The sequence below is a fragment of the Aptenodytes forsteri genome, unplaced genomic scaffold (genome assembly GCF_000699145.1).
Source record: "Aptenodytes forsteri isolate BGI_AS27 unplaced genomic scaffold, ASM69914v1 Scaffold295, whole genome shotgun sequence".
NCBI lineage: Eukaryota > Metazoa > Chordata > Aves > Sphenisciformes > Spheniscidae > Aptenodytes > Aptenodytes forsteri.
The window spans coordinates 881,238-901,375 of NW_008795861.1; the positions used below are offsets into that span (position 1 = coordinate 881,238).

Genomic DNA, 20,138 nt, shown 5'->3' on the forward strand with positions numbered 1-20,138 from the left:
ATTGGCAAAACTGAAGGGATGAAATCAAAAGACCTCTTTTGCCTAGGACATGAATATTTACAGATCATGTAATATTAGAGACTAAGCCCTTTGTAAACCATTTTCTGTGCTTTGGGGAAATGGAAAGGAACTAGAAAGAAAACAAGCATGGTGGGTTTGTTTGCAGTATAATGTATCTACATGTCAAAAACCAGATTATTTAATTTTTGAGTTTCTGAGGATTCAAATGTTTACATTGTCTCTTCATCCAGATTCAAGATCCAGCCCGTATTATGGCTGGCAGTGGGTCCAGATCAGGACCGTCCAGTGGGTTTTCCATGAAATCACAGCTTCAAATCACTGGTAAGCCTTTTGCAAGGATATATCTTTTCTGGTTAGAAATGTAAAAGTGTTTTTCCCACAATTAAATGGCAGTTACTAGTATGTTGCATTTCAGGAAGTTTTGAGTTATACAAAACCCAAGAGAAGTCGCACAATAAAATTGATGGTGTTATGCCATCATTACTTGGCAGAAATATAGCTATTTTATTCAGGATTTTATCTAAAATGCATTTTGAAATGACACATTTTTGTGTTAAAAAAAGGAAGGAATAATTCTTTTTGAATGCTGTTAAGTAAATTGTACAGAACAGTCCTCTTTGAAATGTTATAATGTAATACGATACTGCTTTCAGTTACTAACACTTGACATAATACCAAATCTAATACTTTCTCCTAACAATCTTTTTACATCTCAAGCTAAGTGAATCTGAACTGTTGTTCATTAAATTTCACTTATTGCTTCTCCCTTGTTACATGTTTTTATGGCCACCATTGTAAAGGAGCTTTAGTAGAAGTGTTGGTGAGAACTTTACTGTAATTGAGCACCTGTAGATTGCATAGGAGTGGATTTACATGACATGCTTTGCTTTTTGTAGTGCCCCACCAACAGAGCAGCTGTTGAAACTTAGTTACCAAGTTTTCCTCACTTTTGCTGTCTGACAAATTTTACTGAAGCATAAAAGCTGAAGCCTGGGAATGAGAGATATGTGGATGTATGCAGGTCTGTGTTTAGAAACATCCAGGGTAAATTTTGCATCCTCAATGTGGAAGATCTGTGGATACATGCAGAAGTTTCACAAAGTTGATATTGTGGGGATGAATAGAATTGTCAAAAATAGATGGGAAAGCTTTAGACTAGAAAGGAGGCTGGAACTGAGTAAGTTATACTGGCTCTATCTGTCACACTGAGGTCACAAGCTTGTTTTTTCTCAGTAGGTTGTGAGACTTGAAGAGAAATCTTGTCCCTACAGGTTGATATTGGAGAGAAAAATTGAAGAGGTTTGGAAGGAGATACATGCTACATATAGCTATGGAGAGCAGAGCTAAGGATTGAAGTGGTGATTGCTGTCTAAGGCTTGCTCCGTTAAAGGCCTGTGACTTGCATAAAGAAAGTGAAGAAATGTCTCGGTGTTTAGAATTGAGACTATTAGGATGTTTGAATGGCTCTTAATTTCTGTAGAAGTTCACTCACAGTCTGCAAGCAAACTATTTCCTGTGCGAGCAGGTGTTACCTTTTTGTAGACATTTCTGTAAACAGCACCCCGCACCTGCCCTACCCTCACCTCCCTGTTCTGCTGCCTTCATTAGTTTTAAATGAACTTTCAGGTTGTCTGGGTAAGTAAGAACCTTGAAAGTAGGTGCAAGACTACTGATTTGTGCTGCCTCAAAGTAGGTCTTGATGCCTTTGAGATAGCTGGTGATGTTGAGGCATGAGATGTCTATAATATAGAGAGAAAGAGTTTCCCTTGGGAGCGGTTCAGAGCAGTTTATACTAAGCTACTTCTCTAAATCTCTGAAGGAGCATATACTATAAAGGGAATCTAGGTAGATTAGCCATGTGGGCTTGAATTAGTCATCTTTTTTTTAAGGATGTAGTGCAGCTGAGGTGGGTGATGAAAACACAGGAGACCAAGCTGTTATTTGTTAGAATGGAGTGGAGTTCATTGGCCAATTGGAAATTATAATATCTTTGGTTTAAGTACTGTTTTGTGAGTTTAGTGTTGCCAAGCAATCCAAGAACAGTCCTAATCTAAGAGTGAAATGTCGGGGGTAGACTTGTGCACATGCATGCTGCTTTGGTTAAATGGAGGCAACATAGCCATGGTGTTTGGAAAGACAGGAGCGTTGCAGTCAATGATGTTGAACGTTTAAAAAAAAACACCCAAAACCAAACCAAACAAACAAACCCAAACCAAACAAAAAACCAAAACACACACACACCTGCCCCCCCCCAAAATTAAAGCTCTAGAGCTGCAAGTCTTCTCCAGGTTTTGTTTCTAGAACAGTAGGTAGTTATTGGAACTCAGTTTGCCTTTAGTTAGCTTTTCTGTAAGTTTGCTTTGATACAGAAAACTTAACACTAAGTTCTTTTTCTTTATGATGTTCTTTTCACCAGACATGGTGGCAGTTTTCCATGATTCCTTAATGAGCGAGACAGATCATGTTTTGAGCTTTTTAACAAGCAAGTGTAATAAACTCCAGGAATTCTCTTGGCTGGTTGTAGGAGGAGGTTGTACAGGCTATTTTCTACTTTCAACACCTAAGCGCTTTTGTGGATCATATACTGATTAGTATTAATTGTAGTGTCTGATGTTATAGAAGTACTGTTGCATGTTTTAGGCATTTGTGTGAGCGATAGCATTGTGTAAAATGATCTGGAATGCAAGAACTTTTTTGTCCATCTAATGTATTTTTTTCTTGAGTGTTATTGTCAGGCATCAATGACCTGGTACTTGAATACTGAAGCACACAACTGAAAAATATTATTTGCAATTGAAATCTTACTGAGTAAATTATTATTTTTCTCTTTCTTAACAGTTATTTCAGCAAAACTAAAAGAAAAAAATAAATGGTTTGGACCTAGCCCTTATGTGGAAGTCTCAGTAGATGGACAGTCAAAGAAGACAGAAAAATGCAACAATACAAATAGTCCAAAGTGGAAACAGCATCTTACAGTGTAGGTTTGATGGTTTTGTTTTCCAATTTATTTGAGCTAAATTAATGCAATTGGCAGTGGAGTTAAGGGATGCATTTTTATTTTAAGCAAGGCATTCAGTGTTATGTGATGTGAAGATATTTGTGTAATTTTTGGAGCAAATATACTACAGTCTGGAATATATATTTACAAACTATTGCATTATGTCCTATGGAAAGGACCCAGTGCTTATGAAGGAATACATTATTCTGTATTAATGTATGTGGCATATCAAAGGAGCTTTAATTCTGTGGGTAGTAAGGAAAGTAAGGTAATTTGATATTAAAACTGACAGACCCATGCATGTTTTTATTGTTACATTTAAGGTTATGGTGTTTCAGAAATACCGCCGCTGAAAAGTGTAGCTGTTCTTTGTGTACCACTTTGTTGTGTACCATGCCATAGCACAGGTAGTTAGCTGTCTTGCGCCCATCTAAATTCAGTCACAGGGACAAAATTCCTGATTAATTTGTGCCTTCAGAGTACAAAACTAACATTAGATTGAAGATGAACACAGCTGTTGACGTTTGCTTGGCCCAGTATTTGTGTTATGAGATGATAGGAAGTGTAAAGCACAGAAAAAAAAAGATCTGTAGCTTCTATAAAATTTAGTTTTCTCTTAAGAATGTGTCACATGGAACGTTGGGATAAAGGTCAGTCTTGTGCTTGCACATTTGCTTATGCTTAAGTTCTAGATTATTATTCTTGAGGTACCTTGAACATTTCTGCCTGATGAAGACCTTTTTTGTGCCTGTTCTTTTCTTGTAATTCAGATTATTATGAAGTTTTAGTTACTACTATTTATCTTACTTTCCACTGCAAAGAAGTATTTTAAGAAAAAGAAAACCTTGTTCTTTACATGCATATCAATGTGCAAGAGCAGAATTTTCTTTTAGCTTTTAAAGCCTGCCTTTTTTTCTTCCCTTTTTTTTTTTTAAATTGAAATGTTTGTGACTTGCGCTGTGCAAGTTCACATAATAATACGTGGGCAATTTTTGCTCTTGTTCAGTAAGCACTGAACAGAGACACTCAATGCATATCAATTTCATTGAAGATTACACTAATGCTGCATGGAACTTAGTGGAGTAAGTTAATCGTTTTTTAGGAAACATTTTGACACAGCTGCTTACATTCAGATTCAGAATAAAAAGGAAAAATGTAATGGCTTCTGCAGATGGGAATGGACCATGGGCTCCTCTTCTAGGAGGCAATCTGTTAGGTGGAGCTGCATATTCTGAAGGGAGTGACTGACTGTGAACGTCTGGACTTACCAACTATATACAAGTGAAATTGTCCACTGAGAAAATAAACAGTCATTTGTAATACCTGTTTCTCACAATTAAAATAATTTAAAAATGTATAAATGTTAGAATGTTCCTTATAGAATATCAGTATTAGAAATTACTTTGAAGTTGCTGTGACAGATTTAAAAAAAAAAAACAAACCACAGAAATGTGTTCATACAATGTCAGTAACTGATACTGATGTAAATTTGTTTCTCTGTTGTAAGGCTTCTCAAAACTCAAGGGAGCATGAGGGGCAGGTGAATATTTTACCTCTAAGAGCAACTTTATAGGAAAAAAAAAGTTTTGTGAGTCCATTCTTAATTGTACTATCAGCTGCTTTGTGATGCTCATCTTTCTGCTGTTGTCAGAATACTTTTAAGAAGGAAGAGGAAACTCTAGGCTTTTAGGTTTTTCTTATCACTGGGAGAGTTTCTTTATTCTCCAAGATTTGCCTGATCACATACACTGTCTCAGCTGTCATCATCTTGCTGCAAAATGTTTGGTGAGATTTAGCAGTTTTGAAATGAGCATGGTTTGCTTCAGCTTGTTTTGGAGCTAGATGAAGGAGGACTAAGTAACTGCTGTGGCAGAAAATATTTCTGTTTGCATGTGTTTCTTCTCTAGTAAGGGGCTCTCCCAGTACGTAACTGCTGGCATAGATCTGGGAGTGGAGGGTCTTGCTGCGTAGGTAATCCTTGATCAAGAGCTTTCAGGTTTAGGGAGTGACTCTGCTGATGGCTTTTCTAGGAGCAGAGATGTACCTTCTCTGCCACAGGTTGACAAATTCAAACTGTGTGTTTGGCAGAGGTTACAGTATTGTGGTTTTATGACCTAACCAGCCCACAAGATTTTTCAGAGCGCGCTTTGGCTCTCGTTTGGACTATGTAGAGGCTTACATTGCCACTGTTTGTACTGTGCCTGCTCTCTGGAAGGCATCTTTCCAGGTTGTAGCACCATGCTTTGAATGAAGTTCAGATTTTTGTGTCACTAAAACAAGTAAAAATTTAAGAAAAGCCTCAGGGAAGTGAAAGGGGGGTAGAAATAAATGGTTGAATTCTTCTTTTAATTACTTGATTTGGAATGAAGAGACACTGTTGTGATAGTTGGGTCCATAAGGGACTTTTCTGGTAGTAAACCTGGAACCAATTCTCCAAGGAATAATCAAATTAGCACACTGTAGAAGTAATACATCCTACTTCTGGAAATGGTGAGGGAAGTTTGTGAATTGTTAAGCCATGGAAGATGTAGCGTGTTCTTCTGTTCTCAGTAAACACATTGTGAAGTTAGAAGTATACTAGTAAAATGTTAAATAATTTTGTATATATTCCTGCTTCTTTGTCATAATATGATGTAAGTATGTGCCAGCTTATTAGGGGAACATTCATCTTCTAAAAATACTTGAAATAATTTTTAGTATTTCCAAGTACTTTCCTTTTCATGGGATATCCTAAAATTTTCTGATAACCTCTTCAGAAAGCAAATTTGCTGTCTTCCCTCTCTGTGTGCAAAATTCTCCCATCAAGGTATGCAAATGCTTAACACTCATGAAATGTGAACCTGTAAGAATCAGTCTTTTTTTCTAATCCTGGTTACACTCAGATGCTAATTGTGAGCGGGTAGTTTTTCTGTATTTCCCTTAAAATAGTGGTAATAAAAAATGTGCTCAGCCTAAGAACAGTCTTGCAGCAGTCTTGATTTACATGACGTGTAAACGTGACTGCATACTAGAATGTGATAATTAGAAATGGTTTGATGTTACCACCATTATTTATTTGTTTTTAAATAATTTTAAGTGATGCTTGAAGTAGATTGTTGGCAGGGGAAGTGGGTAAGCAGAGCAAATGCCCTTACACAGTGCTCAACTTTTTCTTTTCAGAATTGTCACTCCTGTAAGTAAATTAAACTTTCGAGTCTGGAGCCATCAGACATTAAAATCTGATGTCCTTCTGGGAAGTGCTGCTCTGGATATTCATGAGACTTTGAAATCAAACAGTATGAAACGTAAGTATAAGATTAACAATACCTTGGAATGCTGCAGAATTTGTCAGGAATTGTCTGTTAATGAGTGCTGTGTGCAACTCTGTAGATGGCCCTTAAGAATTCCTTTTGTTGCTACAGATTGCATTTATGAGCTGCTTCCTACTTTTTCGGTGTAATCTTTTTTCATTATACACAGTCTGTTCTGGTGTCATTCAAACCATGGTATTTTTCACTTTGCTAGTATGTGCAAGAGTGAAAGTCTAATTAAAGACAAGAGTGTTTCCTTTTATATAGCTTAAAAATGAAAATTCTGATATGTTCCTGGTGCTAGACCAGGAAATGTGTAAATTTATTTTTGTTTTAAATAGTGTTATAGGGATATGTTGTATTGTTTCGTGCATCTTAGAACTGGTTAGCCTTTAGGCAGTATGTGCATCCTATGAAGCTTGAAAGAGAAATACAGAATTCTACACACCCGTTACAGAATTTATGTTGCTACAGTATATAGCTTTGTGCTATCATACTTATGTTCTGTCCTTTAAAGAAGTGTTTGCTTCTGGATTTTCAGATGTGGGCATTGTAAATGCAGCATGTTGATAGTGTAATAAGCTGTTCTCCTGACAGAATGTTACTGTCCTGCTGAATCTGGGTGAAAATTACCTTTGGTAACTACATTGTTCTGTATGACACCAGATGACCCTGCTGTAATTCACTGGGGTTTGTTTCAAACCATTTCATCAAGAACATTTATTAACAGTTCTGTTTCACTGAAAAAGTTATTTACCCTGAAAATACCTTTGGTCTGGGGATATGATGCAAAATCTTCACATTCTAAATGGGAATCTTGATGTCATTAGATAAATGTGAAGTATTTTAATCAGAAGATAGAATTGATATCTGTTCTGTATGAAGAATAAGGTGAATTACATTTCCTAACTATAGGTTTTTGAGGACAGGTGTATTAATTGCTTTAGAAGTGTGAGCAGAAACGTGAGACTCCATCTCTGCTGTAATTATAATCCTTTCTTTAGGCAGCAACAAGCTTATGCTCCAGTTTTGCCCTTTTGGAAGAAATAACTTTTTACTGGCATCTGGAATTTATTAGTTTTACCACACAAAACATAAAAAATTATGGAGAGACAGAGCTGTAGTTCTGGGGTTTGTTTTGGTTTTTTTTTCCCTTGATCACTGTGGTCTATGATTGGCTTCTTGAATAAAACGCACTTTTTTGTCATGTAGTAAGATAAACTCCCATTCTTTTCTGTACTTTTTAGTTGAGCAGGTAGTGGTGACATTGCATCTTGTTGGTGACAGAGAACCAGCAGAAGTGGTAGGAGATTTGTCTGTCTGTCTAGATGGGATGCAAGTAGATCCTGAGCTTCTAACCAACGGTGATGCCTCAAGTACAAGAAGTAAGTAACTTTCAATTCAAATGTGTCCTCTACATATATCTGGTATACAAAGCTAGCTTTTCTGGAAGTTTTAACACAATGTTCTAATCATCATAACAGCAGCGGTTTCTGTAACTTCCTGTTTGTAGAGACCAGAACTCTTACGCATTTTTATTTGGGGTGGAGTCATAGTCCACAGTGAAGATTTTCAGCCTTACTGTAATGAAACTAAGATCAGTATCTTTATTTTCTGGACTTTGCTAACTTATATCTGGCAATCCCAAACTTTAATGAAAGCCTCTAGCTTCCCTGAATGTTTAATAACATCATAAACAGAAAAGACTATAAAATAAGTTAGTTTGATCTCAATAATAATAATAATAATAATAAGTATTCTGCTCACTAGGAGACATGGGTTTATACTTGTTTTTCTTAAAATATCTCATTTAAATGAACATTTTCATAGATTTTGTTCCCTGTGGAGTGCTGCAGAGAGGGATCCACTATTTATTTAGTTGGTGTCTTCAGTTTCAGATAACTAGTATGATTTTTAACTGAAAATCTTGAATACATGTAAAATGTGTAATTACACTAAAATAGAAAGTAAGGGGTTTTAATTCCGTTGGTGCAGGTCAGGCAACGGAGCATTTTTGAGGGTATTGTATATTGCAAAGTAGAAATAGATAAGAGGTTATTTCTCCAGAAGGCAGCATTGGAGAGACTGTCTGCTGTAGCAACTAGCTAGGCAGTTAACTGGCAATTTTTAGGATTCTGGGTTTTTTTTAAAGGACTAGAGGAAGTTGCTTTGAAATTCTGTCTAAGTATCGTAGGAAAATTGAATTAACACACTAGCTTTGTAACCATTATTTCTTAAAGCTTTTAGTCCATCTTTTTTTGCATCTTGTTAAAAGGATCAATCACATGATCCGATGGCGTGGGATTTTTTTGTAAATAAAAGCCAAATGCTGGGATTGTGTGGGGCTTGTAGAGCAGGGCTGAGGTGTGTTGATAGAAATACCTAGTGAAAGTAACAAATTTTCCTCTTATGCAATATTTGGTTTTCATCTGTGCTTTCTTCCATTTCCTGAAATTTGCCTACTGAGAAAAATGTTCTAGCAAGTAGAAAAAGGCATGCAGGTAGTGGAGTTGAGTACTATATACAGTTTTGGGCTCGACAGTAAAGACAGACATTGACATACCAAGCCGGAAGTTCAGCAGAGGGTTCCCAGATAATCAGGGGACTGGAGCACGTGAGGAAAGAGTTTAATCTTAAAGTAGTCTAATGCATTCTTATTGTACAGGCTAAAGGTACTTACAGGCAAATACATTGTTTATTGAGCAACTTTTTCAGTTAAGATTTCTGTTTCTGGGATTAAAATCACTTCTGTGCACAGCCCACTAACAGCACATTATCATAAGCCTTTACATGACTACATCCTTGTCTTTGGCTTAGATCCGTACATAGTTCCCATCAGAATTGATAACTGATTTCTTTGTTAATGACATTTGTTTAATTCTATGGAAATAAAGTATTTGTGCTGTCTACATGAATGAGCAGTTCTGTGCTGCATGTTCAAGTATTGCAAATGTTGGCACAAAAGGCAAATATTTCCAAGCTGGCTGAATAAGCAGTTGCAAAATGTTTGCAAATCTAGGTTGAGCTGCTATAATTCTGTTCGGAGTGCAGCCATATTTTGTACCTGCTTGAATGCCTTTATGCTAAATGATTTACAGAGAAAGGGAAGGGTCTGTGCTAGAGAGCCCTAGAAAACAAAGCCCCTGCAGTTGCTTGCTAGCCAACCAGAGAGAAGATTTTAGAGAAGCTGTTGCCCTTCCTGCTCTGCCTGTCGTCATTGAAAAGGGAGAGAATATGAAAAGCCAGCTCCACTTGAAGAATGGAGAACACTGCTCGATGTTGCTACAAAGACAGGAGACAATGTTATTGAACCGTGTGTGTTTGGGAATATTCATACAGTCAAATGATACCCTGTTATATCTTCCATAAGGTGGAATATTACTCACAGTGGCAGTGATTTAAAAAAATGTATACACACACACCCCTTTATAGACATGCAAAACGCATACAGTTTTGAAATAAGACAGTAGATAAGCAGCACATAGTATATCACCTCCACATTTGAAAGAAATGTGAGCATTAAAGACTGCTTCTTTTCTTGGAAATGATTCAGAATGTTGCTTCTACTTCTATTGTCTTTTTCTTTTTGGTATTTAAGGTCCTACACAGAATGATAGCTCCAAAGTAAGGAATGATACACGGTAAGACTTGTTTCCTCTTTTTGTTTATACTGCCTTTTAGTGTTTGCAGTTTTGAAAGAGTAATTGTATGTTTTATAAAAAAGACAATTGAAAAATTTGAGTATGCCCTGCAATGGTATCTGTTAAGATCTGAGCTTATCCTAAACAAAAACACTGTACCATTGTACATTCACATATTAAATTGTTTTCCATATGAGTCCCATCTTCTAGCTTCAGTTTGCTTCCATATCTGACTGATCTTTTGGTTTATTTCCCCTTTGTGTTCCTCATCCTCCTCCCAATGATTAACCAAAGTAAAATATATTAAAAAAAAAAACAAACACCCACTGGTGAGTAAATGGTGCTGGTTATTTTTACACTGTTTTGCTTTATAGCATGGAGGTATCAGAATTGTATTTAGTTTTGTTAAGAAGATACCAAAAGCTGTCTAGCAGTTGCGGTGTTTTAAGGTTGATATCGGATTATGTACCCTGCTGCTTGGTAGGATAAAAGTGTGACCATACTTGATGGTGGATTAACCTGCAGTGAGCACCATGTCACTTTAATTAGTTCCCAGTACTACAAGTATTTTAAGGGTCTGTACAATGCACAACACCCTTGGATGACATCTGGAGTAGCTGGTTGACAGCCGGCTGAACATGGGCCGGCTGTGTGCCATGATTCTATAGCTAAGTTAAATTTCACTTTTTTTTTAACAGATCATAACTCTCTTAGCTATGTTGCCTAAAGTCTTCCCATGAAAGTTTATTTTTGTTCTGTTTCCTTTTCATGCTCAGAAGAATGTTTCTGTGCTTGGGTATTCAGAATGCCTGAGTGTGTAATAATATCATAATAATAGTAATAATAGCTGATTCGGTTTTAGTACCAACCAGTGGGGGGTTTTGGTGTTCATTAAAGGTCCATTTTGAGGATCATGTAAATGATGTGGAATATGCCTAGCAGTGGTTATTGTTATATGAATAATAATGTTTTGATATGCATTGTTATACCTTAAGCCAACTGGTCAAATACACTAAAGATAAAAGGTTGCACTTTTGACTTCAACGTTCAAACAGCAGCACTATGCTCTCTGGGACTGAGGAAAACCTGGGCTATAGCTCTTACAAAGTTCAGATCATTAATGATTTGTACACACTTTCAGTCATTTACTTTGGTGTGGTATGGTATGAATTATGTGCACCACACCTGGTACAGAGCAAAAGTGTGTTTGACAATGATATTGAGGTCAAGTGTCCATGATTCTACTTGATCCTCTATGACTTGTGATGTACTTAGGCTTACCTACTGGTTTTTATTTTGTGTACATTTAAAGGAATGTAATTTCAGAGGTACTGGGCTGAAACCATAACCTATGGTTTTATTACTGATGACCTATGTACTTGACCTGTCAATCCACTAGAATTTTAGTTGACAATCTTTTTATTTTGCTCAACATATTCTGAAAATGAAATGCTTTAGAAGTAAAGATGTAGATACCTGTAACTCTGCTTAAGGAGCTACAAATATATCAGAATAATACACTGCTAGGTGTAACTGAACAGTACAGAATGGGTGAGAACTGCTATTTAGTTTAATTCTTATAAAGTTGAGAAGCTTATATTCATAGCTGTTGGTCAAAACTTTAATGCTTAGTCCTAAATTCTCCAGCGCTTTCCAGAATTGAGTTTAGGGGGGAAATTGGTGTATGCGTAATTAAGTTTTCCAAAAATTCGAAGCATTCTGTGTGTTCTGAGCATATGCTAGCCCTGTGGAGCAAATGCACACAGGCTGTTTTCAGGTCTTAGTCAGCTTCCCATCTCATTAGAGACAAGTGGAATTCATGGGTGGAAATAGCTGAGCAGCAAAATCCAGAGCCTGGGCCTAAAGGCAGGTGTATCAAGTTGGGAAATGGAAGAGGAAATTTGAGTGACAGATGTTATATACATCTATTTCACAACCTTTTCATCAGTTGAGGTTTCATATACCTCAGGAGATAAACTCTTAGTATGTTTGTACAGATGTATAGTTTTTTGTAATTATGATGAATGTAAGAATCTCACCTAGTCATGACTATTGCATTCTAGTGTCTTCCATAAAGTTTGATGGCATCCATACACTATTAGAATAGTTCTCCTTTCTGTCTTTTCCTGCAAAAGGACTAACTCAAATGGCTTTGAAAGCTGTGAAGATGCTGTTCCCAATGAAAACAAGACTGTTAATGGCAGTGATTCTCCATTACTCACAAATGGAAACTGCAAACCTTCTAGACCTCCCAGGCCTTCTAGACCACCTCCACCCACTCCCCGTAGACCCACTTCAGTAGCTGGTACGTATTCTAGGGCCAGGCATTCATTTCAAAGCTGCACACTCTTTGAATGAATGTAGCTGCTTCTGATGCTGATTTTTAACTACATTTTTTCATGGTAAATTCTTTGGCAGATAACTTCGGAAGGACGATTTTTTAGCTTGCCTTCAGTACATGTTGTTTAATCATTGTTCCTGTTTTTAAAAATTTCTTGCTTCCATGTCTGCTAAGTAATGATTGCAGTGATACTGCTACATAGAGTGGAGCTGGGACCAAAAGAACACAAGTGAATGCTACTACTGCACTAAGACATCCGCTGAGTTTGAGGCTTGAGATGAAATCTGCTGAAGGACTCACAGAACTGTCTCAAGTCCATAATACTGGTTTTTGAAATACTAGTTATTTGTTTCTACAATTCCAGTTAAATTCTGTGAAATAGCAGCACTTAAAACATTCATTACTCTTTTGCACTGAAATGGATAGATTTTTTTTTTAATTTTATCTGATTATTTAAAAACTACAAACCTTTAAGACTAATAGTCCTGAATAGTTAGTTGCTGTTTTTAAGGTAAATCCTTTACCCCTATACACTGCAATCTGTTTCAATAGTCTCATTATTACAATTGATAAATGCTGAGTCTGGATGGGAAACTGCGATACAGTAATTACTTTAAAAGATTAATCCAGTGTAGTTCAGTAATAACGCCTGACTTACATTACAACTTTTAATCCCACCCACCAAATGACATTCAGAAAAAACTGAAAACGTTTAAAGAGTGTATGTATTCCCCTCCCATTCTGATAATTTCTTTCCATGCAATGTCAAATCTCTTCCTGAAAATTTTATGCTTATTATCTCTTAAATTATTCTTCCAAATAATAAATGGAAAATAATTAACTCATCAATGCAAGAAAGTATTTTTTTGTTTATAATTGTTTAGTGTTTACAGAATGCAGACAACTTGCTTTGGTAAATGTGATTTATTCTATCAGAAATATCAAAATTGTGCTGTTGATGGCAGTTCTTGGATTAAAGCATTTTTACAAAGTGAGACAAAATTGCTTTTTAGTTTTTGTGCAAGTTGTAAAATGTGGCTCTATGCATGCACTTTGAAATACCAGTTCTTGCATGTTTACTTTTGTGTTTTACAACTTCTGAAATAGATTGGTGATAAATATCAGTTAAAGGCTTTTTTTTTCTTCTGTCTTTGATATCTCTGACATCATAGCAAGTGTAAATGGTCCTTCATCCACATCCACAGAAAATGATGGGGCCAGTGCAGGATCACTGGCAGGTACAGCTGCAAACACATCTTCAGAACAGAGCCCTGAGGGGGCAACAGCTGTAACAACAGCTCCTGCAACTGCTGCACTCACCACACCTCCAGTATCAAGACAAGTCCAGCCGGTAAATCCTCCACCTCAGGCACTTACTACAGTCAGTCAAGGTCCTCTTCCACCTGGGTATGAGTTTAATGATTTTTTTTTTTTTTTTTTTTGTGCTGACAGTTCTGGTTTTACTTTATTTTGCTTACAGTAGGTGTAACTAAACATTCATAACATCTGCCTTTTGCTGCATAACACACCCACCCCACCCCGATATTAATTTGGAGGTTTTCATAACTGTTTTGTCTGGTAGGCCTTCAAGCATGGTTTATTCAAACGAAGAATTAATCTTTCAGATATTTTTGATACTTGTCATACATTCCCATGTCAGTGAAATACGGAAGTTTTAAATAGTGTGACAGCTTGCTGTCTTCAAATTAGAATGAAGTCAGGTAGTAAAATACTGGTATAGATAAGTAGAAGAAAAACTGCTATTGCAGTACGTAATCTGTGATACGTCGTGAAGTTTTGGACGTCATACTGCAGCTCCTGGGAGTAGCATGGGCACACTGTTATGTTTCAGGCACATGTGGAATTTGCCAGGTGGTTGGTCTATTGCCTCAAAGCTCTCATTTAGATCCTAAACTTACAAAAAAAAAAAAAAAAAAAATTTTTTTAATTCTGGACTCTTTGAGTGAGGGAAAGCAAAAGCTTCCCAATGTGAATGGTGTAATTGGTGAAATATCTGCCTTACTTTGCAGGCAGTTGAACCAAAACGTAGGAGAGGTCTGAATTACCTTGCTTACTCACAGGATAACTGTGAAATCTAAAAGCAGTCTTGAAAACATAGGTTGTTGCTTTACCATTTTGATTTCAACAGAAATGGCAAATTAGCATGCTTTTTTCCCCTGCGATACTACATTTGATGCAAATACAGGGGTAAGTCAGTATCCCAAATGCTGCATATGCAGGAAATATGACCAGTGCCCTTATGATGAACTCTGCATATATGTGATCTGTGCAAAATTTGCATATTTTGAGGATTTAAATTGAATTAATGTTACTTTAAAAGGGGATTATGCTCTACAGATGATTCTGTTCAACATGTTATTGATATACTTGATATTGAATACAAAATTTTGCTTCACTGCTTGCTAAAATTGTATGCGTAGGCCTGAATTTTAGCTGCAGTTTTCCAGAAACTGAAGGTGGTCATGTAGAATACCTTTTGTATTCTCGTTGACATAGAATTACTGTTAATATGAACGTTGTACCACTGTGTACAGCATTTTGGTGCATCTTGTGAACAAGTGTTAGCTTCAAGCATTTTATTTAGAAATAAGCATTTTATGAAAACAAACACTTCTCATCTTTATACTGTAGATGAATGGTTGGAGTAGTTCGATATGGAGGAAAATAAAAATGTTTTCTTTTCAGTTGGGAGCAAAGAGTAGACCAACATGGTCGAGTATACTATGTAGATCATGTTGAAAAAAGAACAACGTGGGATCGGCCAGAGCCTCTTCCTCCAAGGTGAGCCAGGATAAGTCATATGATTGTCTAGGATATGCCTGGATTTTCCAGAAATTGACTGACAGTTTACTAAAGCTAGAAAGCATGTTTGTAAATAGAAATGTGAGCCCAGTGCAAACAATTGCTCCAGGTTGTCTCCAAGGTGTTCTGCAAAAATGCATAGTACATAGCATGGAAAAGAGTTGAATGTCAAAAACAGAATCTGAATTTCCTGCCAAAGATTAAGCAAGTGCATCTTTACTGAGAAATGGATTTAAGTTAAAGACAGCAGACACCCCCAACTGTAAAAGAGAACCAAACCCACAGAAAAGTATTTTGGGGTTGAGGTAACTATCAGCTTGAGCAGGAATGCCCTTGGTTATCTCTTTATCCTGAGGTTACTGTTTGCAGGCCTTTGATCTTGTCTCAGGGTTCCCAGCTGCTAATTTACTATGTTCTTATAAAACAGCTTTGGTTATTAGGCTTTTCCAGCTGCTAAAATCAGAACAGCCAGTGATGTTAGTCTCTACGTGGAAGCGATGTTCATATTTGTTCTATGTTTCTTATTTTTTAAAAAATGTAAGAAAAATGTAAGAATTATTCTGTTGCACTTCATTCATACTCAAGTGGTTCACACACTCCTCAGAATTACAAAGTAAAAATGTGGGACAGTAAAGAGAACTTGATGCTAAAGAACAAAAACTGGCAGATAGTCTCATAAAGGGAACACACCTGTCATACTCTATTTTGAACTCTTTGAGAGGATTGACTAGTGTATTAAACTTATTCAGAATGGTAGTGTTTTCACTCAAGTTTTGTAAATAGTACTCATTTAATATGAACTGAAAATAATAAAAAAAAAACCCAACCCAAAACCAAACCAAACCAAAAAAACCAAACCAAAACCCAATGCCCACATCTTCCTTTTCTGCCAAATTAGGGTGTGAGGAAATCTTTTACAGTACAAACTGTCAGGGGTTTTGCTGTCTTTTTAGGAGAAACCAGCAGACTATTGTCTTACAGGTTGGGTGGCATAAATGCAGTAATGACAGTATAGTATTGACAGTGGTTTGTGTAGCTCTTAAACTATTTCAAAAAATCCTGAAAGTACAGTAAATGGAATGAGTCTGACTTGGTATAGTATGCAACAAAGCAAACGTGAGTCACCTCAAATAATTTTAGGTCTTACATAGTTTTAATGGAGGGTAAAAGGAGAAAAAAAAGTCTGCAGATGAGCCTATGCTTTATATCCACTTCCAACGTACTGCCTGTTTGCCTAAAAGTGCTTCTGAGCCCTTAAAATTGTGTTACTGAGAACTGTTGCTTGTAATTTTTTTAAAGCTGGGAGCGACGAGTGGACAACATGGGGAGAATTTATTATGTTGACCACTTCACTAGAACAACAACATGGCAGAGACCAACATTAGAGTCTGTCCGAAATTATGAGCAGTGGCAGCTTCAGCGCAGTCAGCTTCAAGGAGCTATGCAGCAATTTAATCAGAGATTCATATATGGGGTAAGGAATATAATGATGACTATAAAGATTAAGTAAGAGAGGTATCTTTTTCAAATTTTCAACTCTTTAATCTCTCTTCTGCATATTGAAAGTATATATGTATTTGGGTTTTGGGCATGCTTGTGGGTGACTTTTCCCCATAAAGATACCAGACTTTGTATGGTTTATTCTTTATGATAATATAGTATCTTTGTGTGTGTAGCATGGCAGGAAGTAATAATTGGTAACCTCAGTTCATGTCCTTGCAATGACTGCAGGCAGCACATGCAATGTAATGTTTTTTTATTTGTCAGCTGAATATAGGTGGTGTTCTTTGATAAAATTTATGTACAATATTGATAAAAGCCATTGGTTCAAAACAAACTACAGCTTAGTAAGCTGGTTTATTTGTATTGCGTCTTGTATTGGCTTGGCCAAAGACCTGGAAGGTAAGCAAGCTCACAGGACATGTATTTCTGCTTTGGGTAGAACGAAATACGCACAATGAATGTTATGAAAGCAGGGAAATTGAAAATAATCTTTCCAGAATTTTAAATCCATTGTTTACCTCTGATGAATAGTAGACTTTAGATAACTCCAACTCATGCTACTAGTTTATCAAGAATGGTGTAGGTTCTAAATTTGCCATATGTGTAGAGAATAAAAATGGACCTCATAAATGGTGGTAGGGAGAACTGTACTGAATGCAGGAATGAAGTGGTTTGCTTTCTGATTGTTTTGAGTGCTACTGTACTAATTTTCCTTCTGCGTAGGCAGGGGCACTAAACAAAGAATAATTATTTTCTTGGCACTGTAGATAATTAAGCATGCCAAGGTCTGTAAAATAGGCCTTCTCTGTGGAGAAAAATAAATTGTTGGCATCTTTGCTTATATGTAACATTAACAAAAATACATTTACTTCAATAATTCATGATGGCTATGGTAGAACATCTGGAAAGCAAATGACTAGTCATTAATGCACCATTTGTTTTGTGACTTGCAGAACCAGGACTTTTCATCCACACAGAACAAAGAGTTTGATCCACTTGGCCCTCTGCCACATGGATGGGGTAAGACTGACTTGAAAGTGTTTCATAATGCAATGTAATTAAACATTAAAGTATACTTCTGACAAATTATTTTGTCAGCTGTTCTAGCCTATTTTTTTAAAAATGAAAATCTGGATTAAATATCTTTTAAAATTAAATCTCATCAAATGTGCTGCTAAAACAGAGTCCTGACAAGGATGTGCAGTTTCAAAGTAGATTAGAAACTACGAAGTATTCTGGTTTACTCCCTGTAACTATCACAATAGCTTCTTTCACACTGTCATCCTTTTTTTACCACTTTCATTAGGCAGGATTCCCCCCCACCATGCCATTCCTGCCAAATCAGACTCCAAATCCCCTCTAAATCAGACTGCCAAATCCCTCCCCAAGCCAATTCTTGGAGAGTTTTGTTTGTCTGAAAATGTTTTTTTTATAATGACAACTAACCACTTCTTGACTTGCCCCTCTCCCCGGAATAAATTTGTTTTTGTACTTTACAGGGTTAACAATTTACAATTAATATAATTGGGGGGGATTACAAAAATGTAAGTGTAAAACTAATTGCTGGTGTGACTATCAAGCAGATACAAGAATTCAAGTTTCATGATACACAGGCAAAGTTCTCCGATTGTGTAATTTTAAAGCAAGTAATTACTTGGCAGAGTTAGACCTGGACTTTTGACTCGTCTGTTTTTCAAACATAACTATTTGGATTTTTAGTTCTGGTATTGATGCAATTTCATGCCATAGAATTGTTGTTCCTCACACTTGTGCTTTGTTGCATTACATATATAACGTTTCAAAGAAAGTTCTTTAGGCTGGCATTGCCAAGGAAACAACAAAACTGAGTTTCCACATCGTGTTGAATTCTGCTATCAGTGTAACTCTCATAGACAAGTGTCTGCTTCCAGACTCCTCTTGTAAACTGAAGCTTTTTACCTGTGGTAGTTGGATTTTGGCCTGTTTTTATAATTTGTATTCTATATTCTGTATTTCTTTTGGAACACTAAATAAAAATTGCATAAAGGCTGCAAAATGGTACAGAAGACCAAGCCAGGGCATTTATCATAAGGTTTGTTCAATCATGGGCATACACTAAACTATCTGAGAGAAAATATAAATGTATTTTCTTGGAAACTGCATTGATCATTTTTTATTCCCTGCTCATAATTTGAATATGAAGCCCTTGTACTTTCTTGATAATTGTGTATACATCTGTTACCTATTTTGTGTTTACTGTCTGTATTGCTTGTAATGTATGTCACAATAATCAAAGCAGCTGGAATTTCCTGTGGAGAAAACAGCTTACACTATATCTTCCTTCCAATTAATTTTTTCCTACAATTGAAAAATAAATAGCATAGTAAAGGATGTTAAGACGGAAATTGCAACTTCATCAATATTTTAATCCATACAAATTTTTAACTTGCAAAAATAATGAAAAACCTTTTTAAAAAAGTGCAAACAGTAGGCCAATAGATCTAGTGAAGGTAAATCTCCTGTGATGAGCTACTTCCTTCACGCAAATGTTTATATTGCTGTTATGATGCCCAGAATCTCTCTTGTGGTCAGGATTGTTGGTGTAAGCAGTGCAGGTAGAGATAGCTGAACTTTTCAGGGTAAGAATTGAGATACAAAGAACTTACCTATGAACACTATTAAGTGCAGCTTTTCACTGAGGATTGGTGATGGTGCAGTTTCGTCTGGCTATTAGCAGTCAGTAGTATTAAGACAGGTTCCTGTTTGTGAGTAGCCTATTAAGGAATAATGTCAATGAAAGTGAAAAGATACTAAGTCAAAGGAGGTACAGAGAAACCTGAAGACAGTAGAGGCTGTGGCGGGGTCTGTTGATTGATTTTATTTATTTTATTTGATGTAGTCTCAGCAATACATTAAGCAGGTACTGAAATTTTTCCTTTTGCATCTTTTCAGAAAAGAGAACTGACAGCAATGGCAGAGTGTATTTTGTCAATCACAACACACGAATCACTCAGTGGGAGGATCCCAGGAGTCAGGGGTAAGAAATCAGTTGCAGCTTCATGTAAGTCTGGAATGAAAATGTAACAAAGTAGTGAGACTGAGAGCTAGGAAATGCTGCTCACAGCTGAAACATGGACTGTCCTACACAAAGTTCAGACAGCCCATTAAAATATTAAAAGGTACTAGCCAAAATGGAAACTGTCAAAATACTACCTAGTAATAGTACAATTACCAGGAAAGTCTTGGTCAACAGCAGTAAGTTCATTCCCAGAACAGCTCCTACTCTTTTTATAAGACATGCATGTCTAAACATTTGTATCACTGGGGAAGGGAGGGATTTCTTTCACAGGGTGATGGGATAGTGCAGAGGATCCTGAATAAGAATTTGATTATTTCCTAGACAGTCAATAGGTAAGAGACAGAAAGAAGGCAAACTTGAAAAACTGCAGCACCCCTCCTCACACCTTTCAAAAAGGGGGGGGGGAGACAGAAAGAGAACTTGAGGCACTACTAAAAGTAATGGGAGTACTGTTTATTTCTGT

At 36.5% G+C, this 20,138-nt stretch overlaps 1 protein-coding gene across 2 annotated transcripts in view; it reads left to right on the plus strand.

Moving 5' to 3' along the window:
• The window catches only part of ITCH (itchy E3 ubiquitin protein ligase), a 64,052-nt gene that overhangs the window by 28,867 nt on the left and 15,047 nt on the right, over positions 1–20,138 (plus strand). Inside the window, exons 2-12 of one of the 2 annotated variants that reach the window (XM_009284005.1) lie at positions 252–342; positions 2,860–2,998; positions 6,179–6,303; positions 7,557–7,694; positions 9,908–9,950; positions 12,086–12,255; positions 13,464–13,698; positions 14,998–15,093; positions 16,414–16,588; positions 17,571–17,637; positions 19,549–19,633. In XM_009284005.1, coding sequence (XP_009282280.1) covers positions 273–342; positions 2,860–2,998; positions 6,179–6,303; positions 7,557–7,694; positions 9,908–9,950; positions 12,086–12,255; positions 13,464–13,698; positions 14,998–15,093; positions 16,414–16,588; positions 17,571–17,637; positions 19,549–19,633 — 1,343 coding nt within the window. In that variant the 5' untranslated portion in view covers positions 252–272. The remainder of the gene's footprint in view (positions 1–251; positions 343–2,859; positions 2,999–6,178; positions 6,304–7,556; positions 7,695–9,907; positions 9,951–12,085; positions 12,256–13,463; positions 13,699–14,997; positions 15,094–16,413; positions 16,589–17,570; positions 17,638–19,548; positions 19,634–20,138) is intronic. The other variant, XM_009284006.2, reaches the window with a different exon arrangement.